General features: G+C 53.9%; 2 protein-coding genes across 2 annotated transcripts in view; one reads left to right on the top strand and one right to left on the bottom strand.

Annotated features, from left to right (window-relative positions):
- Positions 1 to 1,705: 1,705 nt before the first annotated feature.
- Positions 1,706 to 12,372, bottom strand: EIF4A3 (eukaryotic translation initiation factor 4A3). The gene is made up of 12 exons (XM_036067397.2): positions 12,143 to 12,372; positions 10,158 to 10,230; positions 9,468 to 9,534; positions 9,001 to 9,063; positions 8,051 to 8,183; positions 7,756 to 7,836; positions 6,075 to 6,216; positions 5,537 to 5,675; positions 4,849 to 4,964; positions 2,312 to 2,419; positions 2,091 to 2,218; positions 1,706 to 1,938 (listed from the first exon to the last, which is right to left on the bottom strand). Exons 1-12 carry the CDS (start codon positions 12,309 to 12,311, stop codon positions 1,922 to 1,924), a joined length of 1,236 nt encoding a protein of 411 aa, XP_035923290.1. The 5' UTR covers positions 12,312 to 12,372; the 3' UTR covers positions 1,706 to 1,921.
- A 6,995-nt stretch (positions 12,373 to 19,367) lies between these two features.
- CARD14 (caspase recruitment domain family member 14) overlaps positions 19,368 to 26,968 on the top strand; it is a 28,263-nt gene continuing 20,662 nt past the window's right edge. Inside the window, exons 1-6 of the mRNA XM_078066227.1 lie at positions 19,368 to 19,426; positions 21,711 to 21,937; positions 22,067 to 22,330; positions 23,199 to 23,387; positions 24,156 to 24,385; positions 25,868 to 26,005. Of these exons, the coding sequence (XP_077922353.1) occupies positions 24,175 to 24,385; positions 25,868 to 26,005 (349 nt within the window). The 5' untranslated portion in view covers positions 19,368 to 19,426; positions 21,711 to 21,937; positions 22,067 to 22,330; positions 23,199 to 23,387; positions 24,156 to 24,174. The remainder of the gene's footprint in view (positions 19,427 to 21,710; positions 21,938 to 22,066; positions 22,331 to 23,198; positions 23,388 to 24,155; positions 24,386 to 25,867; positions 26,006 to 26,968) is intronic.

Raw genomic sequence — 26,968 nt, forward strand, 5'->3', positions numbered from 1 at the left:
ACATTCACTATATTCACAGAGCTGCACAACCTTTACCACTCTCCCACTCCTGAACGTTTTCGACCCCGCCAAAGAAACCCTGCCCCGGAGCGCGCACTCCCTGGTCGCCCCCCAGCCTCTGGAAAACCACCACCTGCTTGCTAGCTAAGTCAGCAGTCTGGGCCATTTCACAGAAGTGGAATCACGTGGCCTTCTGTGTCCGGCGGCCCCCCCCCCCACCTGAGCAGGCGTTCCAAGCTCCCCCAGGCTGTGGCAGGTGTCACACACGATCCTCTGAATCGCCAGATAATATCCATCGCGGGCACGTACACACTTCCCAGCGGATGGATATTTGGGTTATTTCCACTGTCTAGCTATTAACCGCTAAAAATAGCTACTGAGTATTTGACTTCCCAGCGGATGGATATTTGGGTTATTTCCACTGTCTAGCTATTAACCGCTAAAAATAGCTACTGAGTATTTGAATACTCAACGCTGAATGTTGAATAGCTTTGAACATGTGTCTAGCAGGGCACACCAGCCCCCTTGCTTCTCTCAATGCTCAGCTGCCAAGAGACTCAGCTACACCTGTCTGGGCTGACTCCAGCTGCCCTCCCAACAACCCCCACCTGCTTGCAAGTGTCCTCGCTCGCCCACGACGCCCCCAGGGCCGAGCACTCACTTCCCTCCCCAGTGCCGTAGTACACTGTGGGGAATGCACTTGTGCAGTCTACGTTCCAGACTACTGCCTGAGGCAAAAGTACTCCCTCAATTTTAATTGCTCCCACTGCTCAGAGCCAGGCTGCTTTCCAGAAAGTCTGTACCTATTGACAGCCACGGATCACATCCGAGTCACCTGCGAGGTCGAACGGTTTTCGGGACTACCGGCGTTTTTCTAATTCCTATTTTTCGAGACGGCACTTAAGTTCAGCTTCTCAAGCGTCTTACCTTCCGGTTGGTTTCCCGCCATCTCCTCCCCTTGTGTACCCCTTCCTCCTCCACCGTTAACATGCTGTGCTTATGAAGCCAGGACAACTACGGCTGGGGGCCAGTCCTTCCAGTTACTCGCCCAGGGCTCCTGATCGTGTCCCTCGGCACCTGGTGCACAAACACAAGGCCGAGCTGGGGACACGTATTTGTGGTCTCCACTCTTCCACCTCTGAACTCCCTCCCTCCCGCCCATAAGAAACGGGGTTCGGTACCAGGGACGGCTGCCGCGTCCTGGCTGGAGACAGCGTGGCTGCGCGTGGCCAGGGCTGTGGTGTCAGTCTCGGCTGCCGGCATGGAGGCGCCTGCACGCACTGCCTCTGGGCCCTGGCGGTCTCCCCGGGACGGAGTTCATACCGGAAGTCCCCTTCATAAACCGTACGAACGCAAACACCTTCAATCAGAATCATGGGATGACCCTGAACAGTGCGCGGCGCTATCATCCTGACCAACGTGGGCAGTCTGCAGAGGCGGGCAGTTCTACCACTTCCGTTTACCATTTGAGAGACTAGAGAACGGGGGGGAAGGGCCTGACCTGCTGCCCAGATCACACTGCACGTTACCAGAAAAGCTGGGGGCATCTTAAGAAACATAAATTACAGGGGCGCCTGGCCGGCTCAGCCAGTGGAGCAGGTGACTCTTGATCTCAGGGTCGTGAGTTTGAGCCCCATGTTGGGGGGGTGAAGATTACTTAAATAAATGTTAAAAAAAAAAAAAAAAAGAAAGAAAGAAACATAAATTAGGGTTTATGGTAAAAGTCTTAAACATTTAATGAAAAAAACTCAGAGCAGTGCGTTATTTACATGTAGGTAAGAAAAAAACACCAAGGGCTCATCCTGGGGGCTGTCGGAGAGTTTACACACACCCCGTCACCCAGAAGCTGTCCCTGAGCACCTCCCAACCAGAGCACAGGGCGGGCAGACGGCCACCAGCTCCCCATCAGCACGGAGGCTCCTCAGATCAGGTCAGCCACTAAGAGGAAGAAAGGCACGTATTAAGGAGTAATACAAACACAATGAAAACGCACAACTCTGACCGGAGGCTCACAAGAGACTTCCCCAAAACAGAAGGAGAACAGGAAAGGGACTCCAGGGTCCCCACACCAGGGACAGGCGTCCGCTCACCGTTCATGGGCATCTCGTCGATCTGGGTGGAGTAGTACTGCTCGATGTCCCTCAGGATGCGGATGTCATCATTCTTCACGAAGTTGATGGCCACCCCCTTGCGGCCGTAGCGGCCCGACCGCCCAATTCTTCAAGAGCAGAACAAACCATTTCAGTAAACGCAGCAGGAAAGGTGTCAGTAAACCCACCAACAAGGAGACCCCCGAGAAGCCCGCCCCTACCTGTGTATGTACAATTCTCTGTTATTGGGCAGGTCGTAGTTAATGATGAGGGACACCTGCGGGACGTCCAGCCCCCTGGCCCACACGTCTGTGGAGATGAGCACCCGGCTGCAAAAAGAGAAGGAATTTGAGGCAATCACCTCAGTCATAGAAGTTTTAGAGCGCTTAGGTGGCTCAGTCAGTGAATCATCCGACTCCTGATTTCGGCTCAGGTCATGATCTCAGGGTCATGGGATGTAGCGCCGCATCGGGCTCCGCGCTCAGCAGAGTCTGCTTGTCCTTCTCCCTCTGGTCTTCCCCCCACCCCTATAAATAAAATCTTAAGGAAAAAAAAAAGGTCCTAGACTGACTAGGAGTTGAAAACACATCGGGTCATCCTCACACGGGCCCCCCCTCCGCAGATGTGAGGGGTCGCCGCACCAGACCCGTGCAGAAGGGCACTTCACGTCCGCAGCTGTACTGAGTCCCTGCACACTACCAACTGATAAAGACAACTGAAGTGTCTCTCACTGTACTGCATTTAATTTGTCGAAAGCCAGTCCCCTGTCAATCACTGGGAAATACATTTTACTTCTGCCAGCAAGGAGTCAGGAAAGGTAGCGTCAGTGACTTCGGTGCGGGGTTCAGCGTGTGTTCAAATCTGAACTGCAACTCGCACCACTCTGCCCTTCAGCCAGGACAGGACCCGACAGACCACCGGCCGAGCACCCGCAATGTGCTGGAATCGGATGTCTGGCTGTGTCAAACACACACAGGATTTTGAATACTTAGAACACAAAGAAGGCAAAAAAACCTTAATTTGTATTTTTAATGCTAATTAAATGCTGAAAATGTTGAAATAATATGCCACATCGGGTTGAATAAAATATATTAAAAATCAACTTCACCTGCTTCTTTTTATCTGTTTTACTGCGGCTACCAGAAAATCCCAGATTATACGTATGGCTTGAATTATAGGTTATCGGACACGACTGCTCTAGGAGCACTCAGAATATGAAGGGACAACAACGTGGGACAAGAGTTCAAAACAGAACAGGACGGTGTCACAGCCACGTCATCACCTGCACGCGCAGCCCCAGGGGGAGAGGACAGGACCCCAGCCGCGCCGGGAGGGGAGGCCGGGCTCAGAGGTCAGATGCCTGTCAGACAGGAGCCAAGACGAGAGCCACACCGAGACACATCAGGGTGGAAACGGGAAAAACAGCACACACAGCAGCGGGGGCAGCAGGGACTTCACAAGGGAACAACCGTAACCCAGAATTCTCTCAGCAAATCCCTCTCTCGAGACAACGGAAGGAGGCATTTCACAGTGAAGCAAACACTTCCAGACGAACTAAAACCCACATCTGGTCACTGGCGGCCCCAAATTAAATACATGAAGACGTTCTTCAGGGAGAAGGAAACCCATCCAGACAGAAGGTCAGAGACAAAGGAAAAGAGAAACAAGTGAATACGTGTCTGAACGTAAATACACTTTGTCAGGCAAAGATGTCGTGTGGAGTTTCCACAGAAGGGCAGGGTCTGACGGCACCACTTCCAGCCTCTGTGGGCAGGGACGGCGGCCCCAGTGCCCATCACGACAGGTGCTGAGCACGGACACACGCGCTGTGCTAAGGAGGCTACTCAACTCATGAAGGTAGGAACATTTTCCAAAATCAGAACTGGGGAGAAGGAGTAACAGTAAGAATGAATCCAAAATAAAGAAATAAAGGAATTAGAGAATATGAAAAACAAAACGCACTTACGACACAGCCGGTTTAAACCACACCTACCAGCGTCGGCGTTAATAAAACCAGAGCAGTGGCTCCTATTAAAAGACCACGACCACCACCGGACTGCAGGAAAACCCAAACCGGGACGCTGCGGGCCGCGCACACCGAGGACGCCGCAGCTTCCGGCCACCAACGGGAGGCGGAGGGTGTGAGGGTGCCCGGGGGGGACAGGACCGGCCGCGGCCGCCGTGGCTGCATCACAGCAGGATGGGAGACAGACGCTTCTGTGACGAAAGCTGCGCCTCCGCCAACAGTGATGCCGCGTCGCAGGCCCGGCCTTAGGACACATCTGGCAGGAGCTCGCCGAGCCTCCAAGAACCGCATCCACGGCCCTCGCGATGCCGACGGGACGGTTACGAGACAGAGGCGAGGATGCGGAGCACCCCCAGGGCACCCCACGGCGCTCAGCCTGCGCGTGCACGCACACACGCAGCGTCTGGAAGGGGAGCGTGCGCTGGGCCACCAAGCACATCTGAATACAAGTCAACAAAGCACGTTCTCTGACCACAGTGGGATTAAGCCAAAGACCAATCATGGAAAGATGAACAGAAGAACAGAAAATCTCCTTACCCGGCAACGAAGAAACATGCTTCAAATAAGGCGACCGACCTACCCAGTGAAGGCCGCCACCACTCAGCCTAGCCCAGGGCACCCCGGCAGCCCCCACCACAGCCGGGAGCGTGAGGGGAACCCGGCACAGCCGCGGACGGAGGGCCCAGGGAACACCACCGGCGGGACCGGGTGCTGAGGGAGGAGCCGGCCCACCTGGCGCCGGACCGGAACTCCTTCATGATGGACTCGCGCTCCTTCTGCGGCATGTCCCCGTGCATGGACGAGACCGTGAAGTTGGCTTCTCTCATCTTCTCTGTCAGCCAGTCGACCTGCACGTCAAACCAGCAGACGCCACCGTAAGCTCGGAAACCAAACCAGATGGTGTGTTCTGGATTTTACGGCAATCGCCTACGGCAGAACCAACGTGAATGTGCACAGCGCACGTGCTCTTAAAACTCAGACCGATCTTCACTAGACGTGCAGAAAACTGCACTTTCCCTAGCACATATAGGGCAAAACTCCTCTTATTTGTTCCATATAAATTTCTCAAGGGAAAAAAAAGACTCTCTCACTGTTCTCATTTGAAATTTAAATTCCCATCTTTTTTGGAAGGTGGCCCAACTCCTTTCCCTGTTTCAAGGAAGCCGCCGGGGCTCTCCGCTGCACCTGCACACGAGCATCACTTGGGAGCCTACAAAACGCAGGCCCGGGGCCCACCTAAAACCAGTGACTCCCGAGCCTTCGCTCGTGGGACCAGCATCAACACTTCCGCACAGTCCACCGGACACGCCCGAGTGTTCGCTCCTGAGCCTCTAAGGAGAAGGGCTGACCGGCGTTCCTATGAGAACCAACCTTCCGTTTGGGCCCGAAGGACACTGAACAGCTCAAGGTGGCTGCATACCTTCCTTTTGGTGTTACAGAAGATGACCGCCTGAGTGATGGTCAGCGTGTCGTAGAGGTCACACAGAGTGTCAAATTTCCACTCTTCCCTCTCCACCGCCACAAAAAACTGCTTGATGCCTTCTAGAGTCAATTCATCACTGGAAGACAAAGACAAGTCCGGTGAACACATTCTTCCACCGAGGTCTGCGGGCGCACACAAGCCAAGCACGGTTCCTGGCGCCTGCCTGCCCCACGGCGGCCCCCGCCCCTCCCGGCCGCAGCCCTCCCAGCAGTCAACACTTCCGCCACATGGGCCACACGCCGACCAGTCTCAGCCTTCAACGGCCGCTATCCCTCGGATTATGTATTTTACTCCCACAACACTGATGGACAAACACCATCAGCTAGTTGATAAATTTGGAATTACTGGGCCAAGAGAGAATGCACATACATAAGCTGGCGCTTCAAAACAGAAAATAAGAATTTTCACGTTTTCAGGCCCAGGTACAAGCTATGCGGCTATGTTTTCGCACCACCCAGAAGCAGGGCATTCCTACCGCTTCACCAGGATGCGGATGGGGTCCGTCATGAACTTGTTGGTCATTTCCAGGATTTCGTGAGGCAGCGTGGCGCTGATGAGTACCACCTGCGTGGCTGGGGGCAGGTACCTGTACACGTCGTAAATCTGCTCTTTGAAACCTGGGACAAAGGACGAGGCACGGTGAATTCTGAAGGCTCACACTTTGACACAAGCGGCGACCGTGAGGTGTGAGGTTGTACACGGACTCTCTTCCACAGAGCCGGGAAAGCCATGCTCCCTGCCCCTCTGCCGCTCCCTGCCCCTCCCCGGTAGGCTCTGGGGGTCACGGCTCCACCCCAAGAGGCCGGGGTGCCGACAGTTAAGAGCAACAGAAACCCAGTGCTGGGTCGCCCACAAGCTCACACGCTTGCTGGCAGTCAAGGCTCAGTCCCAGCTGCTGCTGCCCTGGGACGACCTGCGTCCACTGTGGCCACATCTGCCACATTTAAGAGAATCCAGAGATCTGGATTTTTATAAAACAATCTTCCAGTTATAAAACAACTCCCACATACGAAATCATTATAGTTGTGTACTGGAAACTAGGACATCATGCATCAACTACACTCAATCCGTGGCACCTGGCCCACAGGTCACCATGCCACCACTCTGCCCACCCTGGGCAGGATGGGGTCAGCAGGTGAGCGTGTGACAATGCCCAGCCTCCCAGGGCCCCCAACAGACCTCGAGGCTGTGATCACACAAACGACAGAGCCCAAGATCTGCCTTTCTAACAAATTCCCAGAGGACGTGGACACTACTGGTCCAGAGACCTCACCCCAAGAAGTGCTGCCCACGGGACGGGAGCACAAGGAGCGACCGGCAGCCACAGCTTCCTCAGACACTAAGGAAGCCCCGCGGGCCCTGCAGTAGCTGTGCGTCTCACCCAGCTCAAGAGCAGCCCCTGGGGACCTGGACACCAGGAGAACCCCCGAGAACCCCACCTGCACTGCTGGTTAGCGCCTCCTCCACCCGGGTGACCCCGACGTCTGGGAGGCACCCCACCAACCCCCTGGTATGATGCGGGAGACCGGGCCGGGGGGGGGGGGGGGGTGTGCAGGTAGGGCGAGCGGGAGGACAATGTAACAAGGTGACATTTTCATGACGTGTTTCCCCACCACAGACTAATGCCCCAGCTGTCATCACTGAGGGGCACCACATATCTGTCCTAAGACATTTTGCTAAAACACATTAAAAACCTAGAAAGTACACATATAAGTCCAGAAATTTATCTTATCAACTGGTGAAAGAATAAAACCAGCCTAGACAACCAGTAAGACTAGTTAAATAAATAGAGTATCTAAACACAATACCCACTGCCACAAAACCAGCTTCCCTGACACACTCCTGCGCCCCCACCGCCCACGGCAGACATCTCTACCCGCCCATCTCGAGCGCACGCCTCTCCGTCAGTGCCGAGCCCCAGACGCAGTCTGGGCAGAGATGCCGGGGTTCTGGCTGCCACGGGCCTCACGCACCCCCCGCCCCCCGCCCCCGGTGAGAAGAGCAAGGTGCACATTTCACGTCCCCAGCCGCCCCCAGGGCACGAGGCTTTCTGCTGACACCGGCAATATTTGCATTCGCTCCACGTTTCAACTCTATGTCGTGAACACGTTAACAGTTCAAGGTCAGGAAGACATCTAGGCTTTTGTGACTCATACCTTTATTCAACATCTCATCGGCCTCGTCCAACACCAACATCTTGATGGCACGTGTCCTCAAACTCCTGCGCCGAATCATGTCTGTAGAATCAGTGTGAAATCATTAGACCTCAGGCTACGAGGAAGCAGCCAGCCACTCCACCTGGTTTCAAAGCATTTCAGGGACTTCTGTCCACTTACACGTCACCCCAACACTCCAGCACGCAGCACAGCAAACGGAGAACAGTGCTGGGTCACTCGAGCGTGTCTTACAAACACTACCCACTGCACGACTGTTACAGACAAAAGTGCTTACCGAAGACACGCCCGGGTGTGCCGGCCACAACGTGCTGCCCGTAGTCCAGCTTCCTGATGTCCTCCCCCACGTTGGTGCCCCCAATGCAGGCGTGGCACTGCACGTTCATGTAGTCCCCCAGAGCGAGCAAGCCCTGAATTAGAACAGGGGTCACATCCGGGGCGTGCCCTCAGGACCACACTGAAGCCAGAGACCTCAGAGTTTCCCCAAAGTGCAGGTCATCTCTACTCCAATGTAAGATGACCCAAGTATTATTTACGCCATAAAACTACAAAAAGACCCACCCTCCCTCTTCTAGGCTTTTCTGTGCCAAAATGAAGTTCATTTTACTGGTTTCCTTCTTTTTTTTTTTTTTTCAAGATTTTTATTTATTTGACAGAGAGAGACAGAAAAAGAGCACAAGCAGGGGGAGTGGGAGAGGGAGAAGCAGGCTTCCCGCCAAGCAGGGAGCCCAATGCGGGGCTCGATCCCAGGACCCTGGGATCATGACCTGAGCCGAAGGCAGACGCTTAACAACTGAGCCACCCAGGCGCCCCAATTTTACTGGTTTCTTATTACACAAACAATACATTTTAATTACAAAAATACCCCAGAAATGCATGAAATTCATAATCCTAGCCACCTAAAGACAATATTAACACCTTAATATATATCAAGTCTTTACTCTGTTAAGTACAAAAACTACAATTATTTTACTAAAATGGATTTCTGTTGAAAAAATTACAATTCTGAGACTACAAAAAACTATTGGAATCACACCAGCTACACTAAAAATAACTTAGTATAAACCAGCAACTCCTGTAACGATGATTTATGACAAAATGTCAGGAATCAGAAAACAGAATTTGAAGGAACCGAAAAGTAGGATTAGATTGAACCAACCGGCCAGCCTTTTACAGCTGAACTAGAAGCAGCGCTCGCGGACACGGCACCACCTGCCGCCGGCTCACCTTCTGGATCTGTACAGCTAACTCTCTCGTTGGAGCCAAGATCAAAGCCTGGGTTTCGCGAACCTGGTAAAATAATTTGTCAGGAAACAGAGAACCCTCAGTCGGATGCAGATCTGTTTTGAACGTTACCATGTGTTAGCCCCACATCTCATTTCTAATGGAGATAAACGGACCCGAATATAAGTTCAAGTGTGAACCCAGCAATCGTGGGGTACACTGGGCAGGATTCTTGCTTGCAGACAAGAATGTCCCCTAAAATACCTCCCCATTTAAATGACAAGGAATTTATGACAGAGTGTTAGTTAGCTCTCATATTAGCGTGCAGTTCAGAGTACCTTAAAAAATTTGAGTCCGTACAACTAAATAGACATTTTTAAAAACTATCCTTTTTGAACACTGCAATTACAGGAGAAAAGGAAGTACTTCCTAGGATTAAAGGAAGGTTCGTTTGCAGAGCGGCAGATTACCTGGATATCCAAACACTGGAGAACAGAAATGCTGAAGGTGGCAGTTTTGCCTGTACCAGACTGCGATCTGAGAAAGAAAACACAGGTACGGGGTGAAGAAGGACGGGCTACCTGGTCCCACTCTCACCCCCCGACCCTCAGCAGCGCTCCGAGGGGCGGGCTGCAGAAGCACCTGGGCAGCTTCTTCCGACCAGACGCCCACCTCCCCAAGGGGACCAACACCTTCACGGCAAGGGGTGGGACTCCGCACAGTGTCACGGCGGGAAGGCCAGCAGATGCAGCTCTTGCATCAGGGGCGGTCGGAGCTGCAGGGTCTATAACCCTGACAAGTGTTACAGGGGGCAGAAAAAGAGAGATTCCCTTTTTAAAAAATGTAATGCTCTTCTGTAATTTGGGACCAAAACCGTCTTCCAAAAATAATTTTTCTTGTAAACAAGTCTTTAAAATTAAGGCAAATCAGGAATAAAGCCATTAAGAGAGTATTATAAATCATTCCACATGCCAACCGAGAAATAAAGCTGGCTGAAAGTACAACAGCTTTCTAGAGTAAAGCACACAAAAACAAAAAACAAGACACCCTGCGGCTAAAGTCCAGGGAAGGGTTGGCGGCGAGTCTGTGGAAGAGAAGAGCGGCCCTCCCAGCGCACTCAGCTAACTAGCCCCCAACCCCAATCGGTGCCAGGGACGTACTGAGCAATGACGTCTCTGCCTTTAATTATCTGCTTGATGGCTCGCTGCTGGATGGCCGACGGTTTCTCAAAACCTGTAAAAAGAAACAGAGAAAGTTAGTTCTAACCACGAGGACACTGGAAGCTCCTTGGTGCACAGATGGGTATCTTTAAGGCCCCACCTTCACCCCTCCGAACCCAAAATCCAACACACCGGAGCTCTCAAGAAACAGCAGCTGAATGAATTGGGCTGAACTGTATTTTTAAACTAACATGAATCTTATTTGTACAGATAAAATCTCTATAAAAGAAACATCGTTGTAGAATCCAGAGACCCCAGTTAGATTACTAAAAAAAACCCCAACATGTTAATGGTGGTCCTCCTGAGAATGGGTGGGAGAGGCTCGCCTTTTACCCCGACTCCTTCTGTGCTGATGTTACAACACCCTGCATCGCTTTTTACTGTTTCCACTACTTTTTAAAGTACGAGAGTGGAAAATGAATCCAGGAGCACTGTAGCCACCCCTTTCCTCGCCGGATCAGTCTGGACGCTGTTCATGCCGCTACATCGGCGCTGACTCCACGGCTTGGGTGGTTCTGTGGGGGGTCCACGCTGTGCTCCTTCCACGTGTGATGCAGCCTCATGAACTACGACCCCACTCCCTCCAACACAGCCATTACCAAAGAATGAGGCTACTCTGAAGGAGTAAATGTTATCTTCCAGGTACACAGAAGTTTATGTACAAAAGATGTATTTATTTTAGTTTCTTCTGGGTAGTCTTTTAAAATGTAGTACGGATTCCCCGTCTAACATTAAAACTGTAACAGATGATTTAAAACCCTCGTGATGACCAGGCACATGGATGGGGAACTAAAAACAGTGTTTGGGGCAGGGATGTCCTGGATGCCAAGAGGCAGGCAGGACTGTCAGCCTCACCGCCCGGCTCGGCAGCAATGGCACTTCTCACCTCCCATCCCCTTGCTCCCTCTAAACTGTGGTAATATCAAGGACTGTTGGGTAAAACGCGGCCTAGTCCCACGCGTTAGGCAAAGATGCTGATCACTCCCATCTGCATCCGCAACCCCACCTATTCCCAGGCTCCCGACATCTCCAACCAGACGGCTCACAGGCCCCTCAGACTCACCTGCCTCCCTCAAGTGCTCCCCACCTACGCAAATGGCAGCACCACCCACCAGGTGCTCACAACATCCAGGAATCCTCTTTCCCCTGCTGCTCACATTCAACCCATGTCCACCTCAACACCATCAACTCTCTCCTGGACTCACGTCCCTCCTTCCTCCCCTGCCTCACCTCTCTTTAAATCCACACTCCCAGAATAACCTCCGAAAGTGCAAATCTGACCGTGTCATTCCCCTACTTAAAACCCTCCAATGGCTTCGCACTGCACTTAGAAATAAAATTCAAGCTCTTCATCACCTCAGAGGATGCTCTGCAAGATCTGGCCCTGCCTGCTGCTCCAAAGTCGCCCTGGGCTCCCACCACGGAGGGCTTCTTTCTGTTCCCGAAGGCATCCGACTCAGAGCTGCAGGGCCCTGGCACCAGCTGCTCCCTCTGCCCGGTCCTCTCACAACGGGCTCCTTAATCCAGACCTCAGCTCAAATATCAGCCCCTCCTGGGAGCCCCCTTACCGGTCAGCCCCACTACTCCCCTCACCCTGCCCCTTCGCAGCCATCACCACTGCCTGAAGCAAGCTCGGCTCCAGGCTGCGCTTCTGCCCGAAGTCACTTAAGCTCCCTTGGGGCACGAGCCTGCGGGGTTCAGTGCTAAATCCTCAGGGCCCAGACAGCGCGGGTCCCTAGCACCTGCTGGATACAAGCCTGTTATCCGCTGCAGGAGTGACCCCCCGGCGCCCGAAGACTTCACAGCCCTCGCCGGGCCCAGCGAGGTGCTGTGCACCCAGGACGACGCGCCGAACCCATCACTGGCCCCGGGACTCCCTCCCCGCCCCGCCCCCGCCCTCCCGCCCGCGCCCCGCGGTCCCCGACCGTAGGCGTAGATGCCGCGCAGCAGGTCCTCCCGCAGGCCCATGGTGTCGAACGTGGGCGTCACGTCCACCTCCTCGCTGGTCTCGAATTCCACTTTGGTCATGTCTTCCTCTTTGAGCAGCCGCTTCCGCGCCGAGCCCGAGGTCGCCATCGTGGCCGTGGCCGCCATGATCCCGAGTCCGCTGAGAGCGGAGCGCGCGCCGCAGCGGAAAGCGGAAGCAGGGCCCCGCGCGGCCGGCGCCAGGAACTGACGCCACCGCGCGCGTGCGTACGGGCGTGCGTCGGGGGCCGCGAGCTTCTCTCCACGTGAAAAGGGAGACGGGGCGGGATTGAGGGAGAGGGGCGGTGCTGCTGCCGCTCTCGCGCGATTTAAGCTCCCGCAGGATCTCGCCGGGGGCGGGGCACCGCCCAGCTCCTATAACTACGGCGGAGGCGCATGGGAATGGGATTTGAGTGGGTTACCCAGTCGTGGTTGCTTGCGTCTTTGTCGCCGGGCTAGCGGGCCTGGAGCTCCCAGCTGACGGCCGCCACCGAGCGAGGAGCCCCGTCCGCACCCTCATTCCGCCAAGGTCCCCGGCTCGGGTGGAGGGCGCCCGCTCGCCGCGGGAAAGGCAGCGCTGGCGCCCGATGGAAAACCTCACGCAAACGGTCTCCTTTTGGAAAGCCTTGCTACCAGCTCTGATGAGGTGGCCGGGTTTTAAGACCCTAAGGAAGAGAGCCCCGGCGCGGTCGAGTGTGTGAGGGGAGCGCCCCGGGCACGCCCCCGGGCTGCGCTGCACCTGCAGCTGCCGGGCCCCCTGTGGGCGGGGGGCGCAGACACGCCTGCCCAGGAAGGGGGCCCCGGAGGGCTTGGCTTTTCCCTGTGCGCGGGAGCCGGTCCTGCGTCTGACCCTAGACTTCCCTAAGTGCCCCTAATGGCGGGCTTCCCTGCTCGCCCCTGGACCCGCGTCACCTCCTGACCTGGCTTCATCCCGTGTTCGAGATCCAGAGTCGCGCTTTTAACTTCGCGAGGGTTACACTCGCTTTTTCACTGTGTGCTTGGCTCGCATGACTGGGCACGTCTTTAATCCACCACATCTCTCCAGGGGTGTTTGAACGCTCCCCTGTTGTGAAGGTTAATTTAGTTAAAAGTGGATAAATGCTTCATCCACTAAACCAGCCACATGCAGAGTGCAGTGGGTTGCAATGTTGACAGCAAACAAGTCAATGAGGGCGGGCTTCTCCTGAAGCTCTGGCCCTACGGGCAGAATATGTCCAAATGCTACAAGGTGGTTGACCTGATAAACACGCCTAGTAAGAATGCTGGTATTCGTCAAATATTAAATATTTCTAAAGCTGGCTTTCTTTCTTAGACTTTAAAATAAAATGTAAGTTGTTATGTCCTCTTGCTCCACAAAGGATTATCTGGGGCCCCCTCTGAGGTTGTACACACTGTTTTGCAAGCTGTGCTCTCGGGCCGTGTTGTAAAATGCACATGGATTTCAAAACTGTAAGAAAAGAATGTAAAATATCTCGTGAATAACCTTTACATTGACTGTCTATTGAAATGACTGTATTTTAGATATACTGAGTTACACGAAATATGTGATTTCAATTAATTGCACCTGTTTTTAAAATATGGCTACTAGAATGTTTTAATTACACTGTATATGATATTCCTGTGGGACAGCGCTGCTCTAGGTACTTAGCCTTGCCAAGAGTGGGGGAAAGAGTAAATTGAAGATTACTGACTTTACAAGTTGTGGTATCAATGAGGAGAGAAAAAAATCCTTGCATTCCTACTAAGTGTGAAGAGGATGATTGCCTCTCTGCACTTGTTCAGATTTTTCATCTTACTCACCATCCACCGAGGCTTGTCTTTAGCCTTCACACTTTTATGCCATTTTCCTGGCAATGTTCTTTAGCCGTGTTTGAACACACATCTTAAAAGCCTCTTCCTTTTGTTTGGGGCCAATAACTTTTTGAGTTTGTAGGCCAGAGTCCATGAAAAGGACACGAGCTTTGGGGATAGGGGGGTGGTTGTCGGTGCAATCTCTCCTGAACAGTGCTCACCGGGAACAATGGGGAACAAGGCCGACTTGGTCTTTGTCCTTGAGGTTAATCTAATCCGATAGGATGACACCCTCCCCCAAAATACAGTTTGTGAAGTGAGGTGCAGGACACGGCAGGGGCTGCACCCGAATATAATAGGCAGGTTCCCCTTGGTGACCACGAGGCCTCTGGGAGGATAAAGAGGGTAAATCCACTCTAGGGAGCTCGGAGCTGGAAGTGGGTTCAATAGATCGCAGCAGAGCCGTGTTTTTATTACGTAGGACAGACGGCCCCTGGCGACTGCAGCTGGGAGAGAGTCCCTCTCTGGGGAGGCTTCCCTGCTCCAGTACTGCACCAGTTTTCACAGCCTATGCAACGCACACCGCAGGGTCAGTAGATCTGAAGCTGGTTTTGCCTTATCACCGGTAGGAAGTATAATCTAGTCAGTTGTGTATTGAGAACATGCTTTAGTTACTTGCTCTATTTGTGAAAATATTTGCCCCACGAAGCTATGTTGTGTTGGGCGTAAGCATCTACGTACAACACAGGAATTGACAGCCCAGCTTGGGGGTCAGTAACCAGTCCACTGCTTGAACATCCAGATTAATGTTTCCATTCCGTCAGAAACCTCAATTACAATTCCAGCTAGAAGGTGCAGACTAGAAATGGCCCCACTCTGAGTCCCCTAAAACATGGATTTAGAGGGCTTATCACCCCTGGGCCCCTCATCCCAGGACTTTTGGTCACCACAGGGGACCCACCCATTTCTGTTTGGGTGTAAAACTCCTCTGTCTCCTGCACCTCACTTCCCACACTTTTATATTTGGGGGAGGGAGGTTACCTTACCTGATTAGACTAATCGCAGGGAGGGCAGGGTCCCATGTCTGTTTTTTCCCCATCACCGTCCAGCACATAGTAGGTGTGCCTGGATGTGTGGAGCAAGAGGGCAGGAGGAACGCAGGATGGATCTGGCTGTTTGGGAGATCCCCGAGCTCATCCCAGAGCAACGGGGAAGACGGGAACAGATCTGTGGGCTACACCACAGGAGCCCACCTGCTTCTTTTCTCTGTTACCTGTGTTGGCCTCAGGGTGGAGACAAAGTGGCTAGTCTTGTCCAGGGGCAGAAGGAGGTTTGGGTGTAGTGCTGCTGGGCTGGGCTCCCATGAATCATCACCACAGGGGTTCATACCCTGAATCCGAGGGGCTGTCCCCGAAGATGGACTTCCTGCCAGAGGTCCCTGCCCACCACCAGGTATTACAGGGTAAACACTAGAGAGGCATGGACCTCTCTAGCCCCACCTAGTCGGGGGGACAGCTTACTAAGCTCCAGAACCCACTGGCTGGACCCGAGACTACACACTGCTGGTGTCCAGCATTTGGGCGGCAGGAGTACAAGAGCATCTTTCTGGTGCAGGAAGGGGCAGTGGACAGGACAGACGGCACTGCCTCGCAGAGCTTGTGTTCCGTAGGAGGGCAAGCCCTACAAATCATGTAAACCAGTTAGATAATTGCAGGTTTTAGAATTGCGTGATGGAAAACAAAACAAAAAAAAGCAACGTGGAAGAGAGTTAGTGGGTCGCTGATTTACCAGGTGACTGGAGGACGGTGCCCCGTACATTATTAAGGGAGGTGGCCATGGCAACACCCCAGGGAGGAGTGTTCCAGGAAGAAGGGACCATGAGTGTGAAGACTCCCGGACAGGCAGGGGATTGGTGCAATCAACAGACAGAGAGCCAAGGTGGCTGTGGCATCATGAACATGGGCAAGTGTGGGGTTTGGAGAAGAGGAGAGCAAAGCCAGATCATAAAAGGTCTCACAGGATGTGAGTGGAGTTTAAATTCCTTCTGGTGGCCACAGGAGTCACTTCAGGGTGGTCTTTCTTTGGGAAGAGAGGAATGCATTCTGATAAGCGGTTTAGAAAGATGACCTGGCTGAGGCAAGAGGTCCAGAGGCTGGCCCAAGGGGCCGCAGAGCCCTGTTGGACAGGTGGTGGCAGCTGCCAGAGCCGGAGCAGTGGAGATGGGGAGAGGAGGACTGGGGAGAGGTTGGGGTGATGTATGGGGCGGGCAGGGGCTGTCAAGGCTCAAGAGGACTAAGATGGACTCCTGGGTTTCTGGTGTGAGCATTCTGAGTGGCCGCAGAGAGATGGGGAGGCCATAGGACAGCAGTGGAGGGTTGCCTGGGGGCAAAGTTAATAGATCAGTAGACCCCAGGAGTACAGGTGCGCACCGGTTTATGGCAGCACGACTCACGATCGCCAGAAGGTGGGAACAGCCCAATGTCCGTGGAGGGATGAGTAGATAAACACAACGTGGTCCATCCACACAACGGGTGGAATCATTCAGCCACTATGCTGAGCGAAAGAAGCCAGATGCAAAAGTTCACATATGTACGATTCTATGAAATGTCCAGAAGAGGCAAATCCATAGAGACAAGAAGTAGATTAGTGGTTCCAGGAGATGGGGGGAGGAGCTGCTCAATGGGCCTATATAGGGCTTCATTTTGGGGACAAAAATGTGTTGTAATTAGAGGTGACGTTTGCACAGCACTGTGAATGAGCTAAATGCCACAGAATGGTTCACTTTAAAATGGCTAATCTTAGGGGCACCTGGCTGGTTCAGTCGGTAGAGCGTGCGGCTGTTGATCTCAAGGTTGTGAGTTCGGGCCCCACGCTGGGCATGAAGCCTACTCAAAACAATAAATAAATAAATAATAAAAGAAAATGGTCAATGTCCTATTGTGTGAATTTCACCTGATTTAGCTGGGTTAGATCTGAGACGCCTAGACAGGCAAGTGGGGTTGACAGGCCGGTGGTTGCGTGTATGAATATGAAAACCAACAGAGAATGACCGGTTTTACCTGCTCCTGGGGGAATGGCTGCTTCCTTCCCTCCTCAACCCACTCTCGGCGTTGGCGCGGGCCAGAGGTGGGTGTGGGGTCCACGCTGCCCGGTCTGTACGCCAGAGGCCAGCCTCACAGCCCCGCCCAGCCCCGCCCCGCCCCGGGGACACGCACTCAGTCTTCTCCAGCGTGGGGTCGAGAACCCGCCTAGAAATTCTGGAATTCTCCCCAGCATTCGTCAGAAGAGCGAAGAAGCATAGTCCCCATTTATGGTAGGTCAGCCTCCACCCGGAACCTGGCCCTGCAGGGCAGTGGGGCCAGTCGCCCCGTCCTCCACCTGCACTCCAGTTCTCTGGACCTTCACGTGCCTGGCACGGCATCTCCACCTGCTGCCAGCATCCTGATTGCAAGGCAAGCCCAGAAGCCCCCCACTCAAGCTCCCTACATTTTATGGATAAAGTGTCACCCACAGGTGCTCTGTGGCTGGCCCCGGGCAGCTCACAGTGACTACTGACCGCTGCTATGGGATGTGGTCACTAGGTGGTGCTGTCCCCATGCCACCAGGGCCCCCCACCCCACCCCACCCCTTGCGAGTTCCTCCAGAAGACACTCTTTCAACCAAACCAAGGTCACCAGAAATACCGCTTTCTTGACCTTGGAAGTGTGGGAAAATCGTCAGTCGGGGTCCACCTGACGATGCCATGGTGACTAAGAAATGGTTTTCGCCCTCCTGTGCTCATGGCCCTTTGGGAACTGGGGGCTCCCTCAACTCTGTCCCTGCAGCTCTCGGTATTTCTGTTCCTTACTGCAGAGCCACCTTCGGCACCCGCCACTGGCCTCCTCTCTGACTTAGGATGATGGCATTTCCTTGAGTTTTTTATAGCTATCTAGAACTTTCCATGCACCAGGCATGGTGAGAAGTGCTTTCCCACTCTGATATAGGTGTGCCACTATTAACCGGAGAGGAAAGAAAGCCAAGCCTCAGGAGTTTAAATATCCTGCCTCAGAGGACAGCTGGCGGGCGGCAGCTCCACGACTCTGGGCTGAGAGCCCGCGTCCGAGTCTGACCTCCGATCTGTGCTCTCGCCTGCTCCTCCCAGGCGGCCACAGCCTTGTCCTTCTCACCAGGAGGAGGTTTGGGTTCTGGTTGCTGTTCTGCCATCAACTAGCTGTGTGACCTTGGGAACGACCTTGTCTGCTGGGATGATAATCCTTAAGGTCCTTCCTGCTCAGCCCATGGAGCCACGAACTTCTCTTCTTTCTTGACTAGTCTCTGCCTCAGTGGGAACCAGGCACCGACCAATGTTTACGCGTTCACCCAACCCATGTGTATGGAGCATCACTGTTCGGGGGGTGGGGACGCAGCAGAGAACAGGAGAGACAAGAATACTTGTCCTCTGGAGGCTACGGGCTCATAGTGGGGAGGCAGGCAAGAAACCAACGAGTAACTGGAACATTTCGTATATTAAGAAGCAATGATTCCGACAGACACAAATGAAGCAGGGTAAAGGGGAGGGAGGACGAGGGTGGGGAGTCCATGATTTTAAGTAGAATGGGAAGATGGCTCTTGAATGGAGTCCTGAAGGAGGAGGGAAAGAAAAGAGCATTTTAGGCAGAAGGAACCACAAGTGTAAAGGCCCTGGGGCTGGAGGGTGCCTGGAGCTGTCAAAGACTTTCAAGTAGCACTTGTGTATGGAGCAGGTAAATGGATATGAGGGCAGCAGGTACGAGATAAGCAGGGCCCTGTGGGTCTCGGTGAGGACGCGAGGACTTGTAGACAGAAGGCAACGACAGGCCGTGGCTCATCCTCGAACGCTCTGCAGGCAGAAGAATTGGCAAGGGGGGCATGGCAGCAGGCGGCTGGGAGGTCGTTGCAGAGGTCAGGGCACAGCAGTGCAAGTGGTGAGAAGTGACCAGATTCTCGATCTACCCTGACATAGAACAGCCAAGACTTTTGTCTCACCCCAAATAGCGGTCATCAAATGTTGACTTTGGGCAGATCCGTTGGAATTACTTAGATGCTTCCCACAACGGATCCTGAGAACCGAAGAGGAGCTCCAGATTTATCCTGACCTTCCCAGGATTTTTCTGAGGGGTTTACACTCCCAGAGGAGAGAAGGTTCCCTGCACCCCAAGATTCTCCATCATCCTCTGGATCACCGCCACCTGCGGCTTCCTAGGGTTCATACAAAAGCAAAACAAACTTCTTGCACGTGTCCTCCCCGCCGTGAGAACGGATTGGCCCCTGAGGGATACGTGGAGACCCAACGTAAGGCACGGGCTCTGTGGGCAGGGCCCGGAAGGACGGACCTGTCAGACCTGCTCATCTGCTGCTCAGCCAAGTCTCAGGTCAGCCATCGCTTCTCCGCGACAAGGAAGGCCAGGGCATGGAGTCCGTCCCAGGGAGAGCAGGTCAGCACAGCAGGGGAGAGAGGGAGGCTGGTCCGAGAGCTGTCCTCGGGGGAATGAGGGGCTCCTGCCTCATAAGGAGTGCAGGTGCCTGCTTTGCAGACCAGAGGAGGAAGCAGCTCGTCCCATTTGGCTTGGCTAAATGACTTAAACATCCTCTGGCTGCCGAGTGCCCCCTTGGCAGCACGGGCCGCGATGGATGAAAGAATGCTCTGATTTGTGCTCTTATCTCTACACCGTAGAGATGAGTGGAGGGGAAGGAGGGTTTCACCACTCACTGGTGGTCAGGACACAGCCAGACATTTCCAATGGAGCGCTGGTGTGGGCTCTTAGCTGAGGGGTGCAAGAAAGCACCTCTCTCTTCGCTTGGTGACCGTCTGCCTCACCCGATGTGTTTATAGGTTTATACCGACTTTTCTAAGCTCTCCCTTACGCATCCCCTCCCATTCTGGAGTCCTGTGCGTGTGTGTGTGCGTGTGCTCATGCATGTATGTGCTTCTCCTTCCCTCCGTCACAGGCAAGGGAAGACTGAGCCCTTAGCTATGAGGAGGCACGGGAAGGTCCAGCAGGAGGACCCCCATCTCAGATGCTCAAGGTTCCTATGACCTTGGGTTCTCTCTGGAATTGCTGCAAGGTTAGAGGAGACTTTTAGAGTTTAAAATATGCTGGCAGATCTCTGGGGTAAATTTTCTTTACTGTTAGGACTAACTCCGATTTAAATCAGACCTGAGTTGCAAAGAAACTCCTACATGTTTTATTGCCATTTGGGGTTTCATTAGAAGCTGCTTCAGTGCAGGAAGAATGGTCTGAAGTGGCTGCTACTCAGCTACACTCACTTACACCTGACCCCAGTGTGGCCCAGGGGTCCCAGGAGCAGGCACAGTTAGTTGGGGTTTAGATGGTCCCCGGGAGACCTCTGTCTTCAGCTGCCCTGGTGAGGGAGCATGTAGCTTGAGCTGGCCTGATTCTCTGTGTTCACTCTGATGGGAGCAGGAGTCTATGGAAAGTCAGGTGCCATCAGACCTTCCATGGGAGTCCTGCGGAGTCCGGGGCCAGATCTGAAATGAAATGGACCCAGGGCTCACCATGCAGCGAGGAGTACAGACTGGGGTCCCTACTTTTTTCCACCCCCAGATGGTCCCCCCACCTCTGCTGAGCTTTCTCCAGTACAAGTCCTAGGGAGTTCTGGGTGCTTTCTTTCACCTCTGCAGGCTTCCCCAGAGTTTCTTTCTCTTGAGATGAGCAATTAGTGGGGAAAGTCCTTGAGACCCTTCCCCTGGTTCTATGACGGGGGCTGCGGGAGGCGCTGGGTCCCATGCCCCTCTGTACCAACCCATCATTCTCAGGGCTCATCTGCTATTTTTCAAAAGTTTTTGGCAGAAAGTGTTTACTTTTCCACCTTTCCTCATTTTGTGGCTGCTTTTTTTTTTTTTTTTTCCAACAATTCTGGCTCACTTTGTGAGGAGCTGGGGCAGAGAGATTCTGTGAGTCCACTTCATTCAGTACCTTTACCATCCAGACTGATTTTATATGTTGAATTCAACCCAGAGTCTGAGCTGGAGGCGGTGGGAGGCAGCTGCGCCCATGCAGAGGGTCACTGGTTCATCGAAGATACCTCCACACATATGGAGAGTTGCTCCTAGGGGCGCAGGGCAGCTGAGGGGAACGCGGATGCTGGAATGAGCACGCACTGGGGACAGAAAGGAGGAGGCCAGCAGGGAACATCTGGGGCAGAGAACAGAGCTTGGCTGGGGGCCCTAGATGGTCAGGGCACCTGCAGGCCCAACCTGGACTAACAGAAAGCAGGAAGAATAGGGGGCTGGTGTCCTATACGCCGTGGGTGGCCGGCGCTGGCCTCAGGGAGGCCGGGGCAGGCCAGCTACCCAGGAGACCTCCTCACCACCCACCCTCCTCTGCATCCTGGCAGAGAGCGGGGCCAGAGGGAAGCGGGGTATAGTTACCGGCAGCTCTGGGATCTTTTCATTAAAAAAAAAAAAAAATCCTTATTAAAATATAATTCATGTGCCACACAATTCACCCATTTAAGGGGTGCAATTTACTGCTTTTAGTATATTCGTAGATATGAGCAACGATCACCACAGTCCCAGAGGGGCCCACGACATGGTGGGTAACTATACCACAGTTCACGATCCGGTTTCCTTCTAGGAACCTACTTCCAAGCCTGAGGAAGTGTCTATAGTTACTGAGCAAACCACAGAGGTCAAAGATCTGTCAAGTTATTTCCTGGATCAGAACCTGCCTTATTTTTTTTTCCTCCTTGCATTAGTCTTTGGTGCCTGAACTTTGAGTTTTGGAGCAAGTCACGGGGCTTGAGAGCGCAGGCAGCCCATCCTGGCGCTGGTTTGGCGGGGTTTTGCCGTCCGGCCCCGTCCTGCCCCACAGCCCACAGGGAGAGGAACGGGCGGCGGCAGCACCACCACTGGCCACGGAGGGGACACCAGATCCCTACCCACCGCGAGGAGCTGCTGGGAAAACGAGCGTGAGCGTCTCTCGGTGAGCACTCGCTGTAGCCCGTGCTTCCTCCTACGGATCGTGGGGGGCCAGGCGTGGGGACGAGATCCTCCAACCACTGTTTCCCATTTTTCTGAGTTTACACGGGGTTGGTTTGTTCTGGCTTTCCAGCGTTTTTAGTGGACAGACCTCTTCAAGAGGCGTTTGACTCCAGCTGGTCCAGCGCGTTATTCCAAAGGAAAAGAACCAAATCACAGGAATTCAGGGGTCTGAGAGGAATGCTCCCATGGGTGCCCGAGGACGCCACCGCAGCACTGAGCAGGATGGAGGAAAAGTAGAAACGGCCTAACGCTGGCCCACGGGGGCATCGAGAAGTCAACGGGGGTTTGTTCGTATCATTGAATCCAGCACCAGTTAAAAAAGGAAGGAGTATATGTAAGCTGCTTGTATCCATCTGCCAAACCACGCACCATGCCCAGCGTGATACTGTTTACAGAAAGTTAGCGTCAACAGGAAAGATACTATTTATGCTCAGTTGCTCTTCCCACAAAGAATCGTGTAACAGCGGGTGTATATTTGTAGACACATCCACGGGTAGGACATGGCCTGGCAGCTACCTCTGGGCACAGGGAGAATGCCGGGTTGCAGCCAGCAGGACTGAGCCAACTCTAACGATACCTCTCGTTAATGAGAAATCTTCTGTTGAGTCTGCATGATGGGTGCACAGATATGTTGTCTATTTGTGGGACTTTTTTTTTTAAAGATTTTATTTATTTACGAGAGAGCACAAGTAGGGGGAACAGTAGAGGGAGAGGGAGAAGCAAGCTCCCCCACAAACAGGGAGCCCGATGCGGGGCTCAATCCCAGGACCCTGGGATCATGACACGAGCCGAAGGCGGATGCTCAACCATCTGAGGCACCCAGGCGCCCCTGTGGAACTTTCTAAATAGACTAGAACTAGGGGCGTCTGGGTGGCTCGGTCGGTTAAGCGTCCCACTCTTGATTTCGGCTCAGGTCAGGATCTTAGGATCGTGAGATTGAGCCTGGAGTCAGGCTCCGCACGGCGCTCTCTCTCTCGCTCTCTAAAAAACCACCACCAAAATATGCTTGAACCAGCCCAGGATTTAAAAACGTTTTAGAAATGACCTTGTGCCAGGGCCAGGAGGGAAGAGAGAGACTTAGGTGGGGACACAGCTATGGAGGTGGCTCATTGCAAAGCTGGGTGCGCCCAGGGCGTGCTCCATGGGTGGGAGGCTGGGGGGTGCCCTCCAAGGTGCTCCCAACAGAAGGTCTTGGATTTTAGGTTGGTCAGCGCCAACACCCCCTGCCCCTGAGCTGCTGTTCAGGTACTTTGAGGGTGAGCTGCTCCATGATCTGCACCTAGACAGACCGAGCGCTTGTGACCCCAGCCAGAGCCTGCCCAGGCCCGCTGCAGTGGGGCCCCTTCGGAGACCTGCCCGTCTTCAATCCGCACCCCCTGCCGGCCAAAAAGGTAGTGGCCTTTATTACTTACTTGGAGTCCTTGGTTTTCGTTTGGAATTGTTTTCTAGTACACTTTTGCAAAGTGTCATTCCCTAGCACATGTCCTGAGTGTCTCAGGACAAGTGTCCTGGGGCCACGCCAAATAAAAGCAGTGTGCTTTCTGTGCAAACACCCCTCTCCCGAGCCCTGCTTCCCACCTGTTCCCCCCACCCCCTCACCGTGGCCTGCGGGCGCCTCCTCTGGTTGCTGGCGGGCTGGATGGGCCGTCCAAACCTTCCCATTTATTCCAGGCAGTGTCCCTCCACCTTCTGCCATCCTCATCCCTTAAGGAGCCCTGTTAGACATTTCCTCCCTCACTGTGCTCCTGCAGGATAGTAATATCACAGGTGTACTGAATGTCTGTTTATGCACAGCTGTGCTTTGTACATATAAGGGTAAGAATTTTTACTCAAGAACCAATTTTCGACCCCTTGGGGGCTACGTCACCCCAGTTGAGAATGCATGTTCCGGATCAAGCTCGTAAATCAGCTCCCCGGGGCCAAGGGCAGTTTCCTGTGCTTTAAAGGCAAATTCAGTGTCCTCGCTCTTCTCCAGGGAGAGGAATTGATTTGAAATCAACAATAAGGATGGATAATCAGCGCCCCCGCCCAGGTCATGGGACACCATCCTCTCCAGATGGTCGTTTCCCTCCGCGCCCGTGACCTGGGCCAAGGGGGTTGGGCTGGAAAGGCCTCGGCGGGCCTGGAACCAGCCGTCCACGGCCGCCCTCTCCTTCCAGCGCTCCCGGGCGCCCGGCCATGGCAGCGCTGCACCGCACAGAGTCCACGCTGACAGCGCTGGACGAGGACACGCTGTGGGAGCTGCTGGAGAGCCACCGCCACAAGATCGTGTGCAGCATCTGCCCCAGCCGCCTCACCCCCTACCTGCGCCAGGCCAAGGTGCTGGACCAGCTGGACGAGGAGGAGGTGCTGCACAGCCCCAGGTTCACCAACACCGTCATGAGAGTCGGTGAGGACCCCCGGCCCCACGCCGCTGGCCCCAGCGGGCCCCCTCCCTGCCACGCGAGCTCCACACAGGCCGTGCCGCGAAGCCCGGGGCCAGGCAGGGAGCGCAGGGCTTTAAGGACCTGGGGGCGTGGGGACACTCTAGTGCCTTCCCGGGGCTGCCGTAACAGATGCCCACAAACCGGGGGGCTGAGACCGGCAGAGACGTATTCGCCCATAGTTTGGGATCCAGGTGTGGGCAGGGCTGCGCTCCCTGGAAGGCTGTAGGGACACATCCTTCCCTGTGTCTTCCTGGTGGCCCCAGGCGGTCCTCGGCTTGTGGCCACACCCCTCCAGTGTCCGCCTCTGTCCTCGAGTGGTCTTCTCTGTGTCTCCTCTTCTGTCTCTTACGAGTGCGCTTGTCATTGGATTCAGTGGATTCAGGGCCGCTTTGGAGCGTCTGGGTCCTAGTGCCTGCATGCTCTTCCAGATGCTTCTCCTGATAATCCAGGATGATCTCATCTTGAGATCCTTACCGTAATTCCATCTGCAAAGACCCTTGTTCCGGATAAGCTGCCATTGACAGGTTCCAGGTGGAGGTACCTTTGGGGGGCCACTCCAGATGTCTTTGGAGCCGATTCTGACAGTCTGACTAGCTATGTTTAGTCACTGAAAACCAGGGAAGCTATTAGCTTCACGTTGTCAGATTATTAGGAGATCGGATGAGACAGCTTGTAAGATACTCATCTCCAAGCCCAGGCCAGAGGAAGCAGGCAGTAAGTGGTCGCTATTAACATGATTCTATTTCCGGGGCGCCTGGGTGGCTCAGTTGGTTAAGCGACTGCCTTCGGCTCAGGTCATGATCCTGGAGTCCCGGGATCGAGTCCCGCATCAGGCTCCCTGCTCAGCAGGGAGTCTGCTTCTCCCTCTGATCCTCCCCCATCTCATGCTCTCTCTCTCTGTCTCATTCTCTCTCTCAAATAAATAAATAAAATCTTTAAAAAAAAAAAAAAAAAAAAAACATGATTCTATTTCCGCCTGTTCCTTATGAACCTCAGATATAGGAGAAAGCAATCCAAGCCACTAAGTCAGGCTGAGAGCCATGGGATCGGGATGGCGGGCTCCCTGGGACTCGGGCCCTGGGGCGTTGCCCTTTGCTTCTTTCATCCCACAAGCTTTGTACACAGTGTCTGCACTTGTCCACCAACACACCTGGGAGGTCTTGAGAGCAAAGGTCATCTTCCTGAGTCTTGTATGGCCAGCTCTTAGCACTTGGGTTATAGTAGTCGCTCAAGGAAGATCAGCCTGGCCCTTCTGGAGACCAGCTGCAGACACGTCAGTTAAAGGACCCACAAGGGCAGTGAGGGCACCTGCGCCCAGGGATTCTGGAAAACTGCTTTCACCTCCTGATCCCTAGATGTGCAAGGATTTCCTCCACCTCCCCACCGTGCATCCCAAGGCAAGCCCACCCAGAGCCTTGTGAGCTGACACCGTTCTCTCCCCCAAGGGCACTTGCTGGATTTGCTGGAGACTCGAGGGAAGAATGGAGCCATTGCCCTCCTGGAGAGCCTGAAGTTCCACAACCCTGACATCTACACCCTGGTCACGGGGCTGCAGCCCAAGATGGACTTCAGCAACTTCAGTGGTGAGGGCTGGGTCTTGGGGGGTGGGGTGGGGGGGTGCCTCCTTTGGAGCGTCTGGGTCCTAGTGCCTGCATGCTCTTCCAGATGCTTCTCCTGAACCCCCCCAGCACTCTGGGGGTGAGGAGACCCCCACTAATCATGTGCAGGTGTAGAAGAAGGAACCCGTGGCCTCTGGTTCTAAAAGAAAAGATCTTGGGGTACCTGGGTGGCTCAGTGGGTTAAGCATCTGCCTTCAGCTCGGGTCATGATCTCAGGGTCCTGGGATCGAGTCCCGCTTCGGGCTCCCTGCTCAGCGGGGAGTCTGCTTCTCCCTCTCCCGCCTGCTCTCTCTCTCAAATAAAATAAATAAAATCTTAAAAAAAAAAAAAAAAAGAAAAGATCTGTCCCTAACTATGCAGTACCAACAGGAGACTCCTCTTGGGGCACAGAATCTACATTTGAGGGGTGTAGGGAGAGGGCATGTATGTCCTTTCCCTAGAAACGCTCCTGAGGTGGCCCTAGCCTTGGCTTACATGGAAGGGGCAACCGGGTCCTGGGGCGGCTTCTGCTGGGAGAGGCCCCTGCCGGAAGGGAGGAGGAGAGGAGCGGGCAGCCTTCTGCACCTTCACTCAGCCAGAGAACGAAAGATCTAGCCGACCTGATGGGAAATAAGGCCATTTTCATTAATTGAGTGATTTTAGGCTTCCCTGGAGGAGCTGTTGAAAGATTTTGGGATACAAAGGGCAGGACCAACATCACTCAAAATGGATGAGAAAACTTTTCTGCCTGTTTGGCGTCATAGTCCATGGTTACGTTAGCTAGAGTGCTGCTCTATGGATTCGTGTTCCCTGTTATGTTTCTCTTAGGATGACATGGAGGTGAGCTGGCATCGAACACACCTTAGCTAACGAGGGGGAGCTGGGTCTGCCAGCAGGCTCCCACGGGGAAGCTGCGGGGGATGATCCTCGTTCCAAAATCACCAGTCA

Source organism: Halichoerus grypus, chromosome 2, assembly GCF_964656455.1.
Source record: "Halichoerus grypus chromosome 2, mHalGry1.hap1.1, whole genome shotgun sequence".
Taxonomy (NCBI): Eukaryota; Metazoa; Chordata; class Mammalia; order Carnivora; family Phocidae; genus Halichoerus; species Halichoerus grypus.

What these genes read in the sequence shown, in the direction of transcription:
- EIF4A3 (XM_036067397.2), bottom strand. Translation starts at nt 12,311, where the DNA reads ATGGCGGCCACGGCCACGATGGCGACCTCGGGCTCGGCGCGGAAGCGG. An exon ending in GCGCGGCATCTACGCCTACG is followed by an intron (nt 10,231 to 12,142) that starts GTCGGGGACCGC and finishes TTCTTTTTACAG; the next exon opens with GTTTTGAGAAACCGTCGGCC. An exon ending in ATCCGCATCCTGGTGAAGCG is followed by an intron (nt 5,676 to 6,074) that starts GTAGGAATGCCC and finishes TTTGTCTTCCAG; the next exon opens with TGATGAATTGACTCTAGAAG.